The sequence below is a fragment of the Oculina patagonica genome, chromosome 6 (genome assembly GCF_052425735.1).
Source record: "Oculina patagonica isolate OP01 chromosome 6, crgOcupat, whole genome shotgun sequence".
In the NCBI taxonomy this organism is placed as follows: Eukaryota; Metazoa; Cnidaria; class Anthozoa; order Scleractinia; family Oculinidae; genus Oculina; species Oculina patagonica.
The window spans coordinates 15,713,531-15,734,512 of NC_135763.1; the positions used below are offsets into that span (position 1 = coordinate 15,713,531).

The window sequence follows — 20,982 nt, forward strand, 5'->3', positions numbered from 1 at the left end:
GAAAGTGACTATTATCCTTTACAGTTTTTGTAACGTCAATATCCGATTCATTAGCACATTTTGACTTCCAAAATATCTCATGCATTTAGAAACTGTCAACTACCCCCAGCAGTTTTAGTTACGCTTCGACGAAACCGTGATTGGGTTCGTTTAGTATTGTTATTCCGCCGAAGCGTAACTAGATTGCTCGACTAGGACATCGACAATGCTATTATGCAAGATGCATACAAACAATCTCAATCTCAAACATTTGAAGTTAGTAAACTGTTCAAACTTATGTTTTGTCATTTTTTCTTCAGGTTTTCAAGCTGACGCACAAATGCGCGTGCCCGAATGCTTGTGTGATAAGTCCTTCAGGGCGCTCTACTAAGAAACCCACTGAAACGCCTGTACCTACTACCACGGTTGTTCCTTCTACGAAGCCCACTAGCACAGATTCTCCTGGTAGGTTGAACGATAAACCCCGTTCAATGCCTTGGACAAGTTTGAATTTGAGCTTCCGTGATGGAAAATAAAGTATTGTAGACATATTGAACCAAACAGAGCTGTTAAAAGACTAGCAGAATAAGCCTTCAGAGGAAAGAGGGCATGAAATTACCCAAACGATGCTTGTCGTGTCTTTTTCCGCGAAAAACATAATTATGTTAATGTATTTCGTTTCTATATCACGTGATTTTGAGTTTTTTCAGATTGTGAGCTTTCCACGAAATTTTAAGCTCTTTCTCTTTCTCGTTCCTTTGCATTTCTGTATTTCATTCTGTTGCGGTGCACATTTCTTCGTATATGACTGTTATATTCGGCTGGTGCAGCGCTGAATGGGCCAAGTAAAATTTGAGTTAAGGAGAGCTGTAAAATTCGGGTCCTGTTGTTGTTCACTCGTTCGTCGAGCGATTTCTCCCACAACGCTGGTGTTTTTTAATACGTAGTGTTAAGTTTTGTACAACTCCCTAACTAGAAATATCGATTTTAGCACCTAGCCTTTGTAAATGACTTTCCTACCGGTAGTTTGCACTAGTCAATGCAAGAATAGTTTAATTATTTTGTTCTTTGTTTTAAATGATGCTTCTGGGACAAAAAAAGCGGTTACGAAAACAAACTTTGTCCTTGTGTTATATTAACTGTTGCACCTAAATCATTACTTTATACAATTGCAAGACAGTGGTTTTCTGAAAATCTATCAAGAGAAAACGAAAGACAGTTTCAAATCTGGACGGGAAAGATAAATTTCACGTCGAGAATATTAGGTGCATGAACGGGAGCAATCGCGTTAAATATCAAGAAATCCCCAAACAGCTCTTACTCTCTTATTTAATCGAGTGGTTCCAAGCGGAAATTCTTATCACATAGGCTTTCTACCGAACGACTTCAGAGGAGAAACTCACTCTCTTGGAGCACCTAAAATGAAGAAGCCTTTCTGAAAAAGACCCTTGAAAAATATTGACTGATAGTAAGAACTGAATTTTACTAAAAAAAATGTAACGATTTTCTTTGTACCTGTGTAGGTGATCCGGATAATGTCGTGGTTCCAGTAGTCGCTAGTGTTGCTGGAGTCTTTGGTATTGTCATTTTCCCGATTGTTATCTGGCAACTGCTTTGCAAACGTGATAACCGCGAAAGGCAGCATCTCTTGGATCAAAATAGAGGTGAAGCTGTAGTCGACAACGAAAGTGTGAACCCCCTCTCGAGTCCAAGTGAAGGAAGTGAATTAACTTCTAGATCTGGAAGGAGTTCTGCAAGTTTAGCCAAGCCTTCCTCACCAGACTCAACATGTAGTGACATCACAGTGCCTAACAAGCATAAGAAGGATAATTTGAACAAAGAAATCAATACGTATGCGTATGGTCTCTGTTGAGGACTCTGGAGGACTTCATAATTATCAAGTGATCAATTCTGTTTATAAACTAATCTTGTAGCAATATCACACTGCTAAATAAAAAAGGAAATTGTAATAGGATATTAATTTTCTTATTTCAATCAGTTTTTTTATTTCCCGAACAAACTTCTGATCAGTCATCTTCCTTTTAAACAGACCTTTAATAAAAACCACCCCGTTTATACGACCACATCATTGTTTTGGTGCACGTTAGTGGTCTAATAGGCAGGTTCCAATTTTTAGGTGGAATGTCGTTGCTTTTTTTCTTTAAGAAAGAAATTAAATTTGCTTACAGTTAAGGTTACAACATGTACAATAGCAAAAGTGTAGCTACAAATTGATTTTTTTATAGTATTACAGCTACTAGGGGTTTTTAATGATTGAGTGTCGAGAGCTTTTAGGAAAGGTCGCATATACATGGACGCCATGTGAAAAGACTATGAAACAAACGCCCAGGGTGATCATATCAACTTGTATTTTAAGATGGGAGAGGGACACGTTGAGAAAACCTTGTAAATAAATTGCAAAGGTGTTAGCTTTGCGCCGTCTCTGAATGCATACATTGGTGCTGAAATCTAAACAGCAATCAATGATTGGTTTTCAATAAACCTGTTCAGATAAAGTTATTAATTCGTACTGTAGGTAGAATTACAAAATTGAATAATATTTTATTGAAATTCTCTGTAAAATAATCACAATTTAATAAACAAACAAAGCGAAAAACTTCAAGTTTGGTCAATGCATTTTAGAGGCTATGCTTTTCAATAAAATTCGGAAATTCTTCGAGTGCTTCAACGAAGATTTGCCAAGAGTGGTACTTGCTCCCCCGACTGTATAAAGGCCAGGAAGGAATTATACATTTTTTCAATATATTCCGTTGAGATATCCTTTTTCTGAGATATCCTATCCTGATGTTCATTTTTTCGTCGGTCGAGCATTCTTTCGGGCATTCTCCTTCCATTTAGAGTTCAAAAAGGTGTATTTTGATCGTAAAAGGAATGAAAAACCACGTTGAAGATTTTAACAGCCAGCCGCGTGGACTGTGGACGCCATTTTGGTTATTTGATCTTTAGCAAGGAGAGAGAGACTGGGAATTGTTTCGAAGAACAATACAACCCAAATATGGGATTTTTCTTTACACCCAGATGTTGTTAAAAAAAAGTCCCTTGCGCAGAACTTGAGATTTTTTCTACTATACACGCGGCTCTATGATTCTGCCGCCGAGTCAGCCTCGCCTCTTGGCTCGGCTGCCTCGTTGGCAATTAAAGAAAGGTGCCCTGTTCCTTAAGTTACCAACAGTGTTGCTGTTGTATCGACCATTTATATCATTACATCCAGAATAGCTTGACGAGCGTTATCGTTATTCATTTTCTACGTGGGAACGTTTTAAACCATAATTGACCTGCTCCCCGATTGTGGATTTAAAGCTCAGTTGGTGGAACATCGCATGCAAAAGGACGGCGCAGACACCCATCAACCCATTAGATCGGCTCAAAATGGTGTTTAATGACTGATGACAAGGGGTTACAAGTTTTATTGTTAGCCTACCTGTTTAAGACACGAACCTCTGATTTTCCTACCATGTTTTAGACAGAATGCCAATTTTTGATACCCCGTCTAAAACATAAACAAGTACCTCATTGGCTTTGTTGTAATCGGGAATTAAGCTAAATATCAATGCCAAAATCAACGTAAATCAGAAATACGGAAGAATTTGTGAAAATTTGGCTTGTGGCTAAGTTTGTATAAATTTACACCTATGAAGCCTATCCTGTTTGACATTGGTCCATGTAAAGATACCCCGTTAAGACAAAAATTAAGGGGTGAAATATATACCCCGTTCAGGACAAAAAAGGCTAAAAAACCATACCCTGTCGGGCCGCACGTCCCCGTTAAGCCCTATCCTCAAAATGCTCACTTTCATTCCACTCCACATTCTTAGCGCTGCTCCCCATCTTACCAAAAGACTAGAACAGGCTAGTCTCTTAAATAAAATTTGTTTTGGTGTATTTACATTTAAGCCCACAACATATGACAATGGTTACCGACCTCGTATTGGAAAGCGAGGGCGACTTCTTCAATCACTCGAGAAAGATGAATTTAAGTTCAAAGCTAAACACCTCACCAGCTAAATTTGGTCCCAGTGTAAAACCCGAAACAGCGTTCTGATTGGTTGCTTTATGTCAAGTAACTTAAAACGAGTCAGCTTCAGTTTGAACAGGGTCATTCCAAGTAAGCAGAGGGATGTAAATAACTGCACAGTACTTACCGCTTTTAAAAAAGTCAAATTAAACAGCTTGAGGACCATACTGCTGTGGAAAGACTGGTATATGGACATCCATTACTAATATTAAGGGTGATTTCAGATCAGGGTAAGTTTCTGTCATTGTATATCGATCGAATATACATGTATATCCAGGACGCGATCGGCACAAGATTCTCACGTGATTTGGCTTTATATTCGGTCTTCATTACATGTCGCCGTGCTTTAAAGAACACGACGAGACTCTTAATGTTGAAATGATCTACAAACTAAAATTGATCTACAATTAGAGGTAACTCGACGACAATTACTCGGGAGCTCAAGAGATTACGCAGTAAAATCTTATAGTTGAACGCGAGAGTAGACATTGCATCAATCAAAAATACCTCCTCCTTGGGGTTATTTCCTGTGTTTCCGGGTTTGCTCGAATAAAGTTAAATAAGTATCAAGATTTGTACCTTGCTTTTAAGTGTAAGCAGTTTTTATATACGGAAACTACTAAGGATATATGGATAATTGTTATAGCATGTAAACTGTTTCTTTCAGTACATATATAATGGCCTACAATCAGTATGGAGTTTATTCATACCGTATCATGTTCCCCGAAAAACCGTCTGGAGCTCAAAGGTGTCAAAGGTCGGTCGATAAAGGAAACAGCTATTTGATTATCAAGCATCTTCAACATGTGGGTGCTTTTCTGGGAAATTTCTAAATTTTTATTTTTCCCATTTCTTAGAAACCTTCGCTTTGTGATCTAAGAATATAACCTTCGTTCAGCTTTACTACGTTCTCTATTTACCCAATAGAAGATAGTTTTCCATGTTCTATAAGAGAGTGATGCTCGCTTGAGGTCAAGAAAAACTGCTAGAGGGATTCAGCCGCTTTCTAGACCTTAAGTGTAATACTCCATAATTTTCGAGCTATTTTAGAAGTTCGCGGCCACCGTACTTCACCGATTTCGCTGAAATTTGGCATGCAGTCTTGTTTTAGGGTCCTAACTACCAAATGGATATTAAAAAGTTTCAATTCTTTTTATTTTGGAAAATATCAAAAAGGCCGATTTGAAGCGTTCGTGACGGCCCGCCAACATGGCGGATCGAAGGTGTTCTTGTTACTTCGACACTGAACCTGCCGTCACAGTTTCTCGATCATACTTGGTACAGTTATAAAGAACTATCTTTCTTCTTTCAGTTTATCAAAATAGATTCGGCAAATGCTGAGTTTGAATGATCAACGGCCAAGAAGTTCGAAGGTATGTTAACGATGTTTTGAACAGCCTCAAATTTACTACAAAATGAAAGGCTTATAACTCCACTGTTATCTCGATTTAGAACTAGCCAATTACCATGAACAAAGCTTGTTCATTGGTGAATTGATTCCACTAATAAAAAAATTGGGGAAATGTAACAGTCTAGAATAAACAATTATAGAACCTCTAGTAAATTGGCCATTTCATCGCCATTTCAGCGGATCAGCTCATAATCGGGAGAAACAAGAAAGGGTTACGGTCGTTAAAAATAAGCAGTTTTCGTGTATTCTTTGCTTATCTTAAACAAATACATGATCTTTGCAAAAGATATGGCGATTTTTGAGCGTGCGATTGTTTTCCAAATTTTTATATCGGCGACTTTGTTGTCGAGATTATACGCTGTTGAAAGTCAATATTCGTTTCAGAAGAACTTCTGTTGCTCGCATTTTCCAAATCACTGTTTACATGTAAGAAATTGCCCATTCCGTAACAGAGTCATTCTTAATTTGTCTTAAAAAATTACTAGGAATACAAGAATGTCATAGAACGGTTTTATACTAGTGAAAATACATGTCAGACATAACTTCAATTGTTCGTGTTTTCTGGCTGTTTTCACGAATATGCAAATTAAGGAATTCTTAAAGTGCCTATCTTTAACTGTTTCACGCTTAAAGATTCCTCTAAATCTTTTCGCCTACCTTTTGGCCAAACGAAGTTTTGTGTCTCCAGGCAGAATGCGCGTTATCAGAAATGAAAGTCAAAGAGATACAGAAGGTGGAGTAAAATTAAAACTTCTGTGAAATGAACATCGTTTGAGCTTGACGCCTATTTATAGATTGCGCCGCCGTTAATTAAGTTTATTCATGTGGCGATCAGATAAAAATCAATGAATGATCAGAGTTAAAAAGTCCATTGCTAAGCACGAGAGACACGGTTATTTGTTTCAGAAGCATTTATGCATAGAAATACCGGTTTATTATTGACTGATGACGCGGTTAAAAAATACTCGGCTTCCAGTGGTAAATCTGCATTTATAATAGCTGGGAGTTTGGGGTGTTTTTTAATGATGTTGTTTGGGGGGGGGGGGGGGGGGGGGTGGAAGTGGTGCCTCCGTATCCTCTTTAGTTCTTCGAAGAAGGCGTGGCTTAGTCGCGGCAAGAAGAGCGTAATAACAGTGAAGCTAACACATTTTCCTCACTGAATTGAAATGAATGTCGAATCAATTCTTTTTAGGGCAGGTTAAAAGGAACAAATGTTTTTCGTCCAGATTTTTACAAAAAGAAAACGGGTGAGCACTAGGCTGTTTTTGTTATCTCGGACTTTTTTTTTTATTACAGTCGAACCTCTCCATAAGGACACCTCTCTAATACGGTCACCTCTATTACGGACAACCTCCGATGCCCCGACAAAATTCTCATTTATTTTCTTTAAAAGAATCTCCATAATACGGAACCTCTCTTATTCGGACATTGGACACTAAATCTCGGCCTCAGGGAACAAATTCATATAACCCCTATAACTTAACCTCTTTATTACGGACACTTTGGTGATCAGGTGATGACATTTTGTGTTCGTAATGCAATTTCCTCTTATGATTTCAAAATCAACAACGTAACGCTTTATTCATCTTAGACCATTTCGGATTTTTGCTTAGTGTTATTTTTTTTACCTGCAGCATTACGTTGCAGAACATTTCGAGTAACTAAATACTTTCAGCTGTCAATAAAGTCAAATGGACGTCATAGTGGTGAACTCTATAATACGAACACCTCTCTAATAAGGACACTTTGCTCTGTCCCTTCTGTGTCCATGTTAGAGAGGTTCAACTATATTTCCAATTGAATGCTTACTTTACAATTTATCACCCTCCCCTAGGGATAAGTTGAAGTTCATCGGTCAAATATAAATTAACAAAACGGCAGTTATTGAAAAAACAATAACCCATTCCCCCAGTTCGGGGAATGGGTTATCAATTACTCTTCGTCATGCCATGCCACCCCTTAATGCGAGAGCGCCCCGCCTCAATTCACGATAAAAACCTATGGCCGCCCGGTCCATTTATGTAGTTCTCCGCCAGGTCTCTCAATAGGTAGGATACGAGCCCAGTGGCCCATCAGGCAGGAGCTTATTCCCGTTTCCGCAACGTGAAGCGACTACGAGTATTGTCTGACAGGTATTTTCACTAGTATAAAACCGTTCTATGACATTCTTGCATTCCTAGTAATTTTTTAAGACAAATTAAGGATGACTCTGTTACGGAATGGGCAATTTCTTACATGTAAACAGTGATTTGGAAAATGCGAGCAACAGAAGTTCTTCTGAAACGAATATTGACTTTCAACAGCGTATAATCTCGACAACAAAGTCGCCGATATAAAAATTTGGAAAAACAATCGTACGCTCAAAAATCGCCATATCTTTGGCAAAGATCATGTATTTGTTTAAGATAAGGAAAGAATACACGAAAACTGCTTATTTTTAACGACCGTAACCCTTTCTTGTTTCTCCCGATTATGAGCTGATCCGCTGAAATGGCGATGAAATGGCCAATTTACTAGAGGTTCTATAATTGTTTATTCTAGACTGTTACATTTCCCCAATTTTTTTATTAGTGGAATCAATTCACCAATGAACAAGCTTTGTTCATGGTAATTGGCTAGTTCTAAATCGAGATAACAGTGGAGTTATAAGCCTTTCATTTTGTAGTAAATTTGAGGCTGTTCAAAACATCGTTAACATACCTTCGAACTTCTTGGCCGTTGATCATTCAAACTCAGCATTTGCCGAATCTATTTTGATAAACTGAAAGAAGAAAGATAGTTCTTTATAACTGTACCAAGTATGATCGAGAAACTGTGACGGCAGGTTCAGTGTCGAAGTAACAAGAACACCTTCGATCCGCCATGTTGGCGGGCCGTCACGGACGCTTCAAATCGGCCTTCTCGATATTTTCCAAAATAAAAAGAATTGAAACTTTTTAATATCCATTTGGTAGTTAGGACCCTAAAACAAGACCGCATGCCAAATTTCAGCGAAATCGGTGAGGAACGGTGGCCGGCCAAAGTTCGAATCTTACAGACTATGACAATTAAAAGTTCATTATTGTCTTATAGGACATAGGAAAACCATTGGAGAAGGGGAGTTCGAGATCGAAGCGCCAGGTGCGAGGAGAGAGCGCAAAGCGCGATGGGAGAAGGGGGAGGGGAACGCTTGCAATGACGATATTGGTTTTGTCGTTTTCTACGTCCAGATTCTAGACGCAAAAATCGTGATTGGTCAGAATTTGTAGAGTGTCAAAATTGATTGTCCTGATTTGTCACATGTATGTCATTTAATCGACTCCTGTGGTCTGTTCCCAACTTTTATTCAATGCGAATGAATCCAGTGACGAATGCTTTCGAAGCGCTTGATTCTTTGAAAGAAAACGGCCAATGTAGAATTTGTATTAAACTACTGAATCTGTGAAGAATAACAAGATTTATAGGAGTCGGTAAGCGCTACACGCTATGAGTTATAAAGTTGTTTGGGCCGCGGCCGGTGCCATATACTCAAACGCTTAAAAAAAACGCTGCTTAATTGAAATAAACGTCCTCTCAGCCTCAGAACAAAAATCCGCAGTTGAAAGGTGCAAGGAAGAAATATCTGAACTGATCTGTCTAGTCTGTTCCAGGCGTTCGGTTAGTAGTGCCCTCGCCATTTTTTCCACTCGCCGGTCTTCGTGCTAATCCCGTTTATCGCGCGGCTCCCCAACGAACTGAACGCCTGAAACAGGCTATGATCTGTCATGAAAAGATTTTGTTTTGCCATATTTCTGACAAAAAGACGTGAAAAGGAGAAATAAGATAGCCAATTACAGCGGAAAAGTGTTTTGTTCCCCAAAAAATCGGCACAGATCTGATAAGATAATTTTGACAGCCAGACTTAAAACAGAGGGCATGCAGATGACTCGTACTTTAGGAGGCGGTATGATAGAAAAAAAAAACAATAGCGTCATTGCAGGCGTTCCCGTCTCCCCTTCTCCGATCGCGCTACGCGTTCGAACTACCCTTCTCCTTCCCCTTTGAACGCCGGCCACGCAGGTAACATTAAACGAGCATAGAACTTAAAAGACTATAATTTCTTGGATCTTTCTTTTGACTGGGGTTAATAAATTTTCAGCCTTTCGTTTCACCCATTAATGTCACATGGGTTTCTAAAAAGAAATCATTCCTAAATAAAGTTTAACCATAAGATACCAGGCCCAACCCACTTTGCTTGTATTTGCAAATATTGATATTTATGTTCCACCTTTCAAGGGGCGATTCCTGGATACGTTACCTTGTAACACGACCTAAGGCAGCTTAGGGCGCCAATAACTGTGATTAACCAATCAAAATGCTATTGTTGCCGGTCCACTATCTAAGACAGGGTAAAGTTTTTTGCATTGTTGTGGCACGCAATCCTCTCTTGTGGCAAATTAAAAAAAGTTTAGAACAACCTTTCAGAATGATTTGGAAAGACATTTTCGTCCTTTAGTTAAACTGCCAGCCTCCACTTCTTGTGCCCTTTTTTTCGATTTCTTCTCGCGATTCGAGTTGTTCATTTCCACCGCTTATTTTGAATCACAAAGTTGTGTGGTAAAATTAATGGCGCCGGCTCGGGACCGTATCGGCGGATGATTGGCGTCAGTCAACATTACTCTCCAGCTTCGTTGATAAGCCATATTTAACGTAAGATATTTCTTAATCTCTTTAGTGACCTCTGTACCATGTTATTCAGTAGCTGGGTCCGCTGTTTAATGTACACAGCCTTTCTGTATGCTTCTATGAAATACCAAAGGACACAAGCCGAGAAATGTAACTGCGTGTTTTCTGTACGCGGCGAAAAATACAACATTACGTCACTGCAAAGTGCAGATGACACTGCAAGGTTAGCAAAGCACTTTTAGAATAGAATAGTTCAGTGATGTAAAGAAGGATGTAAACGCAAGAAATCTCGGAATAAAGCCTGATCAATATGGGCGTTCGTTCAGTTGCCACCCCCAAAATATCTAAGCGATCAATTAAGCTTTTTGTTCACCAAGGCAGTCTAACTGAAAGTTTGAATGGATCAAGCATAGATTGTTAAAATTCTCTAATAATTAAACCACAAGTACGAGCTTATTTAAAAATATCTGGTTTGTAGCCAAAGATTTAAAATTATTTTATATAAAGTTGACACTGGCTTAAAAGATTGCGTACAGGAAGTTTCGGCTACTGCTGAAGTCTACTTCAGCAATATGTAAATTTAAAAACGGCGTCCCTGGTGTTATTGAAATAAAAACTAAAAAAATGAAGAAAAAGGTGATAATGAATGTGCTGAATTAAAAACTGGGGGTTGGAATTCTAAAACGCGAAAAAAAAAGGATAAAAAATAGAGGGTGGCGTGCAATCAAAAATTGTTAAGGTTATTATAAATGTACGGGAATGCTACCTGCTCATTAATAGAGTTTACATCTCGGACTGAATGCCACGCTTCGAGTAAGAGTCTTTGTCTCCATGCTGACGAACGGTCGATAATGTATGAGTGGTTTTTCTGTAAACCGAAACGGCATTCGAACCATCCACTTGTCTCGTTGTCTTTGTGTCTAAAAGAGCGATTGAACCTTCTGTTTCCACTTGGATGGTGAATTTAATGTGCGGAATTGATCGAGTTCAGGTGCAAATGAAATTCATCTCATTTGTCATCTACGTGGTTCGACGTGTTCCTTTTCCAAGCACACATGACTATCGTAGACATATCTGAACCACATATCTAAACCACCATCTCAAAAGTTCTTAAAGGCTTTAACGTCAAAGTGGCTCACAAGCCTATCCGTACCATCGCCAATATTAAAAAAAAACAAGACTGTGCGTATGTTTACATTGGCAAGACCTCGCGCGCACTCAAAACACTCATCAAGGAACATGCTAAAGCACATTTTCGACCCCAGAGCACTTCTATTTTGCGCATGACTGACGGCGAGAGGAGCTCTGGGCAACCGTGGAACAGAGCCTATTCTCATTTGAACTTCGTTGAAACAATGAAAGCACCTCTGATTAGTCAATCTGTAACGCGCCAAAATTTGAACGAGTGTCGGGATGGTTGTCCTGGCTCCTGGGGAATAGAATGTTTGTGCTTTATGCAAATCAAAGCTTGTGCACGCAATCGTATTATGTGTTGTTTTCGGATGTATTTCTGTTTGGAAACGACATTAACAATCTCGGAGCAATTCTTCTTCACTCAAATAAGCATGTTTAACAATGGCTAAATCAATAACAACAATGGGCAAAAATTCTCTATTGGCCGAACACCACTTCCTCAACGATCATGAAATTGATCTGGAAAATGTGGACATTATCGACCGCTCGTCAGCATGGAGACAAAGACTCCTACTCGAAGCGTGGCATTCAGTCCAAGATGTAAACTCTATTAATTAGCACGTAGCATTCCCGTACATTTATAATAACCTTAACAATTTTTAATTGCATGCCACCCCCTATTTTTATTCTTTAGAATTCCACCCCCCCCCCCCCACCCTTTAAATTCAGCACATTCATTATCACCTTTTTCTGCATTTTATAGTTTTTATTCCAACAACACCAGGGACACCGTTTTTAAATTTAAATATTGCTAAAGAAGGCTACAGCAGTAGCCAAAACGTCCTGTACATAATCTTTTACCCCAGTTTCAACTTTAATCATGTAATAAGAAGGAAAAAATAAATTATGTATGTGTTACATTACTTTCATTTGATAGAAGATTATTTCGTAAGGATAAGCATTTTACAATGAACTTCATTAGTTGAGTTTTTAAATTATTATTATCAGAATTCATTAATTTTTTGGTGGCTTGCATACATTAGTAGGTAATTGTGTTATGTTTGGTATTTGATTCTCTATTTTTTTGTAAAATTCATCTCTAAAACTACAGTATTTAGTACAATGAAAAAGTAAATGATCTTCGTCTTCAATTTGGTTGAGTCACACGTAGGGCAGAGTCTATTTTCCCTTGGGATTTGATCATATCTGCCAGTTTCAATCAATAATTTATGATAACCTATTCTAAGTTTTACTAATTCTTTCCTGTTATTTAGTTTTCTTGTAAGATCCAAATAGCAGGAAGGCGTATATTCGTCCTTAAAAGTGTTATAGAATCCTAATTTCTTAGAGTTTCGAATGGGGTGTTGCCAGTGTGAAATATACTTTTGTCTGTTTGTTGCATAAGACTTACATAGTGTTTAATCTTAGCATCAGTTAAGAGAGTAGGGTCAAAATCAGGCAAATTTTAATAACTAAACAGGTGAACAGGGTACGCAATGCGCATTCGCTATTGTTTCTAAGCTTTCTTTTCCTTGACAGTTTTGAGGAAGAACTTGGGGGATATACGTACAGCTACAACCCTTGCAGGTCATTTCACTTTGAAGAAAAACCGATTGTTGGTGACTGTGAAGATGATTTGGCGGTAAGTACGTCCGGGTAGGCCTGTCCCGATTGTGCTGGTAAAATGCTGGAAAGTTGCCCACGGGAATGCCAGAAAGTTGCTAAAAAATTGCCAAAATTCCAAAAAATTGCTCCCAGTCCTAAATTTCTTTATATTTGTATATAAACGTTAATTTAAAGCTTTATTTTTCTCTCTCAGGAAATACATGCACAGGAACGGTAATCGTAATTTTAGTTCTACTCTTTCAGGCCGTATTATTTCCAAGAGGAAGAAGATCCGGTGCGGAATTTGAAAGTAACACCTCTCTTTGAAAACAACAGTATAATACTATTCGAAATGCGGGGTTTACAAAGCGACTAGAACTTGGAAAGCAAATGTACCTAACTTTCCGACCGAAATTCTACATACCGTATGAAAGAAACACGCTGTAACTCGGCACAAACCTTTGCAATATCCTGTTCTAGCTGCAGCATAAAAATATGCAAAACAAATCGACATTTTTTTCGCAATTTGAATATTTGATATTTTCAAAACTTCGGCTGAAAACAATCCATCTTCATTGACTGCTAACATGTGATGTATAAACACGACTTTTCACTTTTACACACAAGATTAAGGTGACATCAGCCTGGACAAGACAAACGCACAACACAAAAGTTTTTTAAGGCAAAATAAAGAAGTCGCTCCTTCAGAAAATCTACTAAGTGGATTATCCTGTAAGTTGTTGTGAATAAATTTAACTGTTTGGCAGCGTTTTGAGTTAATTACAAATAATTCACCGTAGAATTTTAAAAATAATCACAGGCTTCGAAGGCTTCCGAAAATCGCTCATAACTTAAACAAATCTAGTCCAGTCCCTGAACTCTCTCTTCCGCGCGTCTTTATAGGGGCTGAACCCAGACGCGCGAAGAGAGAGTCCAGGATATCTTGCATGCACATGCGCCAGTTTTTTCCCCAAAATTGGGGAAAAACCAAAACGCGCGCGCACAGATGAAAACGCGCGCGCACAGATGACGAGTTCAACTACGCGACCGTGTACTAAAGCAGGATCACCGGAATAACTTTAAAAAGCCTAGCTTTGCAGTCAGTGTCTGCTAAAAGCTAACGGCCAAAACAAAAATCGCTATCCGTCAACTATTCCTAGTATTTTGTAGCTGTTTATTGAATTGGTTTTGGGTGCAATTGAGCACAGTTTTTTTTCTTGCATTTATTCGCGCGCTCGGTCGCGTAGCTGAATTCGTCATTTGAGCGAGCCAGTTTTAACCTAGCCCGCGTCCCAAGCAAGTGACGCCACACTCCTCGCTTTTGATTGGTTCGTTCTGAGCATGCGCATGCAAGTTATCCTGGACTCTCTATTCGCGCGCCTGGGTTCAACCCCTATAAAGGGCGCGTGGTAGAGAGAGTTCAGGGACTGGACTAAAACAAATCGCGTTTGATCGCCATAAAATTTTTGATTTTATATAGTTTATGGATCACTGTTTCAGATTCTCAAAAATCTAAGCACTCGCTTCACGTTTTCTTGTTTGAAAACGCGCTTAAAAAAGGGAACTGTCAGCATCATAAATACCCGCGGGCCACCTTAATTTCAAACAAGAATCCTCAATGACCTATACCACCGCCATCACTGGACAACTTCATTTAACGTGGGAGTAACACGGAGAGTTTGATTGTTTTTCAGTCGTCGAAACTGTGGTGTGATTACTTCTTCTTGTTCAGCGAATAATCCTAGAACACCAAGAGAAAGATATTAACCGATTTCTTAAAAAAATAACAAATCACGATCGTTTATAGCGTATTTTGGAAAAAAAGTGCGAGAAATTGAAAACTCTCACAAGAATTTTTCAAGTTGTAATTCATTTCGACCCTTTCCACTCTTGGCAGGAGACACTTACCACAGTTTTAGTACACTAATTGGAAATTTATAACAAACCTGGGCCATTATTTAAAGTTTCCGTTAACACTAAACTGTTTTTTTTTTTTAACTTTTGAAGTATAACACCAAATCTCCGTATTCGTTTGGCTTTCCGAAAAGCAGACGGAGGAATCTGAACCGTACCTATATACTAAAATATATTTTCTTGCATTTATAAACGTTCATCTGATTTTATTTAGGGTAATTGGGTTCCCAACCGTTTACAACCATTGATAATCCAGTACCACTATTCGGATTTTCCCGTCTGTATAATTATACGGCTATTCCAATTAACGTTGTCAGTTCAAAGTTTAGAACTGAATGACAAGACCGAATGGAGGTCTGGGTATTGACTGGAATTTTGCTTATTGGCCTATAGGAAATGTACAAGTTTGTATTGGTACACGTGAAGAATTCATGAATTTGTTTTCCTTTCAAGAGGCATTTTTCTGTAGCTTTACTTTTACTGTCGAATGGCTTTGAATTTTATTAAGTTTTCTTAAGTTAAGCGTGGTTAACAGTACCTTGTTTCCACCTGTCTGAAGAGGAAGAAATCACGTAAACTCGCGTTTGGCATGTCTTTATACGTATATCTCACGGTAAAACGAATCCGGTAACAAAACATGCCAGGTTTATCACGATTCCGAAAAAATAACCGTAAAGTTTCACTTGTTTTGGAAATATATTCACTCACAGTTGTACCTTTTTGTTAGTTGTCCGTCTAGTAAGCCCGCTAAATTGGTATGTGTATCAGGAAAAGGCATGGAAAAGCATATTGAAAATTAAGTTGCTCGTGGGATATGCCACTCGAAAGCACTGCATAACTAAGATTTATCTCTCTGTTTGACTGAAAACTTGCTATGTGTTTTTCTCTGTAAATACACAGAGAAAAAACTGTTCCTTGATTATCAGTCTTTGTTATTTAACAGCAAGTAAGTATTTTTCTTTTATTTGTTGGTAACACGAAGTGTGACCCTATTTTCAGAAAGGAACCAGAAACAACTTGGCTACATAGCAAGGTATAATATTTTTCCTAATGCTGATTCAGTTGGGATTTTCATATGCTATTATTTTTCAGATGTGCGAGTGGGTTGAAAAGCGAGAGTACCGTAAAATAGCTAAACAAAGCACAGCAAAATGTGATTTTAATGAAAAATATAAGATGCCAATGCTGCAGTATGATGGGTAGGTACTTGTATTTGCCTAACGATTTAAACTTGATTTATTTTTGTGTCGTTGTACTAATTACCACAGAGCGACGGCTTGAGTGACAAAATTGTTTTGTACTATTAAATAAGGATGGGAACTATCTAAAGATATGATTTCATTTTTTGGATGCGAACATGAAAATGGCAAGTGCCTTCAAACCGTCAAAGAAAAAATAAAATAATTCTCTTGCCTGATCTTGAAAGGCAAGCCGGTCTGGTCTGTTTTGTTGTTATCATGTGCTGTGCTGTGGTTATTTTTGTAGGCTGTGAAGGGCTTAGCTAAGAATGATTATGAAGAAATTGGTAAAATGAAACTCGGTTCTTTGAGAGGCGTGATCGCCAATTAAGTTGTTGGAAGAAGTGCCAGTTGATGGCGACATCACTTCTTCGAGAACTTACTGAGCCCGCGGTCTCGTCCCAGAATTTGCTAAGCAACATGACGTATTTTACGCACGATTACTTTCGGAGTAGGCGCTCGCGCTTGCGCTAGTTTTTGATTGGACGAAATAAATCGGAAATTGTTCGAGTGCTTCATTTAGATTGCCTACGGCACTTATTCCCCGACTGCAATTGTAGATGTGTTATGTTCTTGTGCAAAACAATTTTTTGCTTCTACAGTTCCTGTCTGCCTCTATACCGGGTGGGTACCAGGCGACCTGTGACCTGCAAATAAATAGTATTCCAGTCGAGGGCTTTTGCATTACACGTAGTCAGGCTGTGTTGTGCAAGGCAGAACTATTAAACCACTGTGCTTTGAAAAAGTCATAGTATGGTAATGCCTTTGAGAATTGTATTTCAGCAACGGCGGCATTTTGAAGACCACTGTGTTACTGAACTGTGCCCAAACCAACCAACAAGCAAACTTTGAAGCAGTGGACACTTCGGAAGCCGGAGAATTTGTAAGTGAATATAAAATGGTAAGGTTAAAACTCCGGCACCGCATTTTGATTCGCATCACAAGCCATATCCCATGCTATCAAACTTCTGTTTAGCTTAATTAAATTTTTGGGAAGGGAAAACTATGCAAACGAGATTATGAAAAAATTTGCATTTAGGAACTGTCAACTACCCCAACATTTATGTTACGCTCGACGAAACTGTGACTTGGCTCGTTTAGTCTTGTTATTTCGCCGGAGATCAACAATGCTATTATGCGGGATGCATACCAGCAATCTCAATCTCAAACATTTGTAGTTAGAAAACTGTTTGTAATTTTGTTTTTTTTTATTTTCTTCAGGTTTTCAAGCTGACGCACAAATGCGCGTGTCCGAGCGCCTGTCTGATAACTCAATCAGAGCACCCTAGCACAGATTCTCCTGGTAGGTTGAACGATAAACCGCGTTCAATGTCTTGGACAAGTTGGACAAGTTTGACGGAAAATAAAGTGTAACATATTGAACCAAACAGAGCTCTCAAAAGACTAGCAGAATAAGCCTTCAAAGGAAAGAGGGCATGGAATTGCTCGATCAATGCTGATGTTTTTTTTTAAATACTTAGTGGGAGGTTTTTGATTTTACTACCTAGCCTTAGTGAGACTGACGTTCCTACCGGTAGTTTCACTTTTACTATTATATTATTTAGTCATTCGTTTTAAATGACGCTTTCTTAGACAAAAAACGCAGTTACCAAAATAAACTATGTGCCATTTACATGCTCCAGAATTAATTAACTTTGTGTTGCTATTTATATGTGATTTTAAAAACATTCGCTACAAAGTATGAGTTTTGAAAACTTTCAATAAAAAAAACAAGGAGAGAGGCAGATTTGCAATTAATAAATAAATTCACAACGATAACAATGGTCCGTCGCCAAGGAATCGTCGTCCCAAAATGTCAGAAATGAGAGAGGAAGTTCACTCAGGTAGAGTACATAACTAGTATAAAGATTTTTTATAAAAAGATGACATTTGAGAATCGATGATTTATGGAAAAGTGGGAACAAATGTATTTTCTGTGTACATGTGCAGGTCACGACAACCTTGTGCTCAAGGTAGTCTTAAGTGTTATTGGAGGCGTTGGTGGTATTGTGTTATTCGTCATCTGCTGGCTACGATGTCAAAGAAGGCGGAGAAGGCGAAGAAATGACGAGAATGGACCTCTCCTTGGTGACAACGGAGGCGGCGTAGTCGACGTAAGCCAAAACGAATTTCCTGATACAAGTGAAGAAAGTGAATTAACTTCGGGAAGAGGCTCTGCAAGTTCAACCAAACCTTCATCGGCTGAGTCAACGACTAATATCATCACAGTGGCCAAAAAGGATAAGGATAATCTCAACAAAAAGATCAAGCCTTATAAGGAAAATCTCTGTTAAGGAAATTATCGTGTATCCATTTCATAATGCCAAAGCAAAGAACAAAACTTTCACTGCTCAAAGGTAAAGGTGGTTTTGAAAGTCAATATGGATCAACTGGTGGCGATAGTTGAGTTACAGTAAGGCCGAGCACGGACCTCCTACAGTAGAACCCTGACTACACCCGGCCTTGGTAAATTCCTCCACTAGATTTTGGTGACTCGTTTAGTGGTCGTAGTGACAGAATTCCAATTTATAGATGGAACCTCGTTGCGTTTTCCAATGACGAAAATGATCTAAATTATTTTCACGATAGAACAGAACAGTTAATTCTTATATTCATAACTATCGCAAACTTAACCTTTTTACTCTTATTATTTGAAGTTTTACGGAGAGTGGAAATCTGTTTCCTCGCGTGCACTTTCGACGCTCCTAAAAGAAAATAGAAGTTCTGCAAACAAAACTCTGAGTAGGGCGACCAAACCATTTGTATTTCAGAGGAAGAAAAGGTTCGTTAAAGAAGCTTTGTAAATAATGTTGTAAAGGCGTTAGTTTTTCGCCCTCTCTTTAAGTGCATACATTGGCGCTAAAATAACAGCAGTTTTCCTGTATCTTTATTGTGAATACAGAAAATAAGTGACATCGATACTCGGGCCTCAATAAAAGTGTACACATAAAATTATTGTATATTATTACAAAATATTTTATTGGAGTTCTTTATTCGATAGAGTCGCCTCGACGGAAAGAAGAGGTTGAGTGAGAGTGAGTTAGTTCGATAGAACAAAGTGTAAACGAACAAAAGTTGAAGTTTGTCAGTGCATTTAGGGGCTGCTTCCTTGATATAAAAAAGTAAACCACCTTATGTATAGGACAATCCATATATTCAGACAAAATAAATAGCAGGGCCACCTCAATTATTATTATTATACCAAAAAAATGGAAAAAATATTATTATACTATTATCCTACCTCTCAACTGTTATCTGGAAATATTACATAGGTTATCATAATTTTATATATAATCTATTGACAGTAATAGCACATCAGTTCAGTGGTACAGTGATTCATGTCATAATAAATTAGAAATGCACATAATTAGTTTTAACCTTAGCCGAACACTGTACGTTATTTTTTGTTATTTTGTATGCGACAAGTTTTTTACATTATAAACATTTGATTTCAATCCCCAGAAATTTGACTTTTTGGCTAACTAGCAGGCATTGCATTCTCCCTAGAAAGAGAGCTTAGCTTTGCATGACTGAGAGAAGGCCAAAACTGGACTATCCAGAAGGGAAGGGGGAGGGGGGTTGGGTGCTGGTGGTGTGGTGCTGCTTCCATAAATTTGGAAAAAGGTACCGCAAAGGTTCTTTTAAGAACCTTGTAAAAAATAAGCCTGATCGAAAAATAGTACTCTTTTTAAGGCTCAAATCCCGCAAAAGACGCGCTATTCAAGGGTAAAACGATAACTAAGTATTGCGAGAAGAGGTCGTGTTTTTTTTTGTAGCATAGAAGTTTAACAGGAAGTTTAATTATAACAGGCCTCAATCGTTTAACTATTTCGTTTAGCCTATCTACTACACGTTTCTGAAGGACTGTCTAAGGATCTCACCGGGATTACAATGTCAAAAGGGGCAAAACGTGACATCCTAATAACGACTGAGAACTTAGCTGAGAACTTAACAACCAAACCCTTTCCCGCGGTACATACCTATATGGGTTTTAATGGGAGTACCCTCCAAGCAAGAACCCCAGCTTCTTGCCCGGGGTTTCACCAGGTCCCCCGGAGGACGTAATAATATAGGAGCTGCAAAACCCTTGCTCTGTCGTATGTTACTTTCTTTTTATTTTCTACAATTTTTATTGAGGTTCAAACGAAACATGGTGCTATTTAGAGTATAGAAAAAAAATTGAAAAAATTACTGATTAAATTTGAGAAATAGAAATTAGTTGCTGGGGAGTGAACGATGCCATTTTAGTCATTTGCACCTTAGTAACTTTTTACGCGGACGTCGTCTCTGTTTCCCACAAATTCAGCCACACTTTAGAGCACAGTATGTCAAAACGTAACGAAGCTTGTAAAAAGCGTCCGCACCTCAACTGTGTACCAAAACGTAGGTACCGAAGAAAACTGTTGGGGGTCTGGGCTTGCAGGTGAATATTGTGGGACGCGTTACTTTGATGTAAGACGGCAAGGTGGGAAAGCCTTAAAATTCAAAGTATCAAATTCAATTCTATTTATCTGTACTGACCCTTTGATTCCCCGAAAGTAATCTATCAACCAAGAAACTCTGTCCATCAAACTATCTTGATAAAGTTTTGATGACGGAATATAATTGTAAGGGAGATACAATATCAAAACTGAGGCAACTGTACTGAGTCGAATACAGTCAATACGAGGTGCAAATCTTGGGAACATTTAATATTGGGAAGGTATGTCAATATTAGAAACTTTCTTGAAATCCATCACATTAGGCAGTAACGTCAACCAAATTCTTGTGCTACTGATTTCAGCTCCTATAGAATAATTTGTCTTTCAAAAATATTTATTGTTTGAAGAATGCTTCGCAATTACATGTAACATAACGATGGCTGATCAATTAACTAAGCAATTAATGGTTTATCAGTTTGTATAACTGTCGTTATTGTATACACTTATCTTACCAAAATGGTTAAAAAAAGTTGTGTAAATTCAAACTATAAACTCGAAACTACATGTAATTGACACCTGTAAATCAAATCACCTTTTGCA

The 20,982-nt window shown here is 38.3% G+C and overlaps 2 protein-coding genes across 6 annotated transcripts in view; both read left to right on the plus strand.

Moving 5' to 3' along the window:
* Window positions 1-2,589, plus strand: part of LOC144656026 (uncharacterized) — an 86,693-nt gene extending 84,104 nt beyond the window's left edge. For all 5 annotated transcript variants that reach the window (XM_078516243.1, XM_078516242.1, XM_078516244.1 and 2 more), the window contains 2 exons: window positions 300-444; window positions 1,503-2,589. In XM_078516243.1, coding sequence (XP_078372369.1) covers window positions 300-444; window positions 1,503-1,852 — 495 coding nt within the window. In that variant the 3' untranslated portion in view covers window positions 1,853-2,589. The remainder of the gene's footprint in view (window positions 1-299; window positions 445-1,502) is intronic.
* Window positions 2,590-4,413: 1,824 nt separating this feature from the next.
* On the plus strand, window positions 4,414-19,416 carry LOC144656027 (uncharacterized). The gene is made up of 7 exons (XM_078516247.1): window positions 4,414-4,772; window positions 10,120-10,293; window positions 12,744-12,846; window positions 15,816-15,922; window positions 16,745-16,844; window positions 17,183-17,264; window positions 17,912-19,416. The coding sequence occupies exons 1-7, from the start codon at window positions 4,693-4,695 to the stop codon at window positions 18,253-18,255; spliced, it is 990 nt and encodes a 329-aa protein (XP_078372373.1). The 5' UTR covers window positions 4,414-4,692; the 3' UTR covers window positions 18,256-19,416.
* The last annotated feature ends 1,566 nt before the right edge of the window (window positions 19,417-20,982 follow it).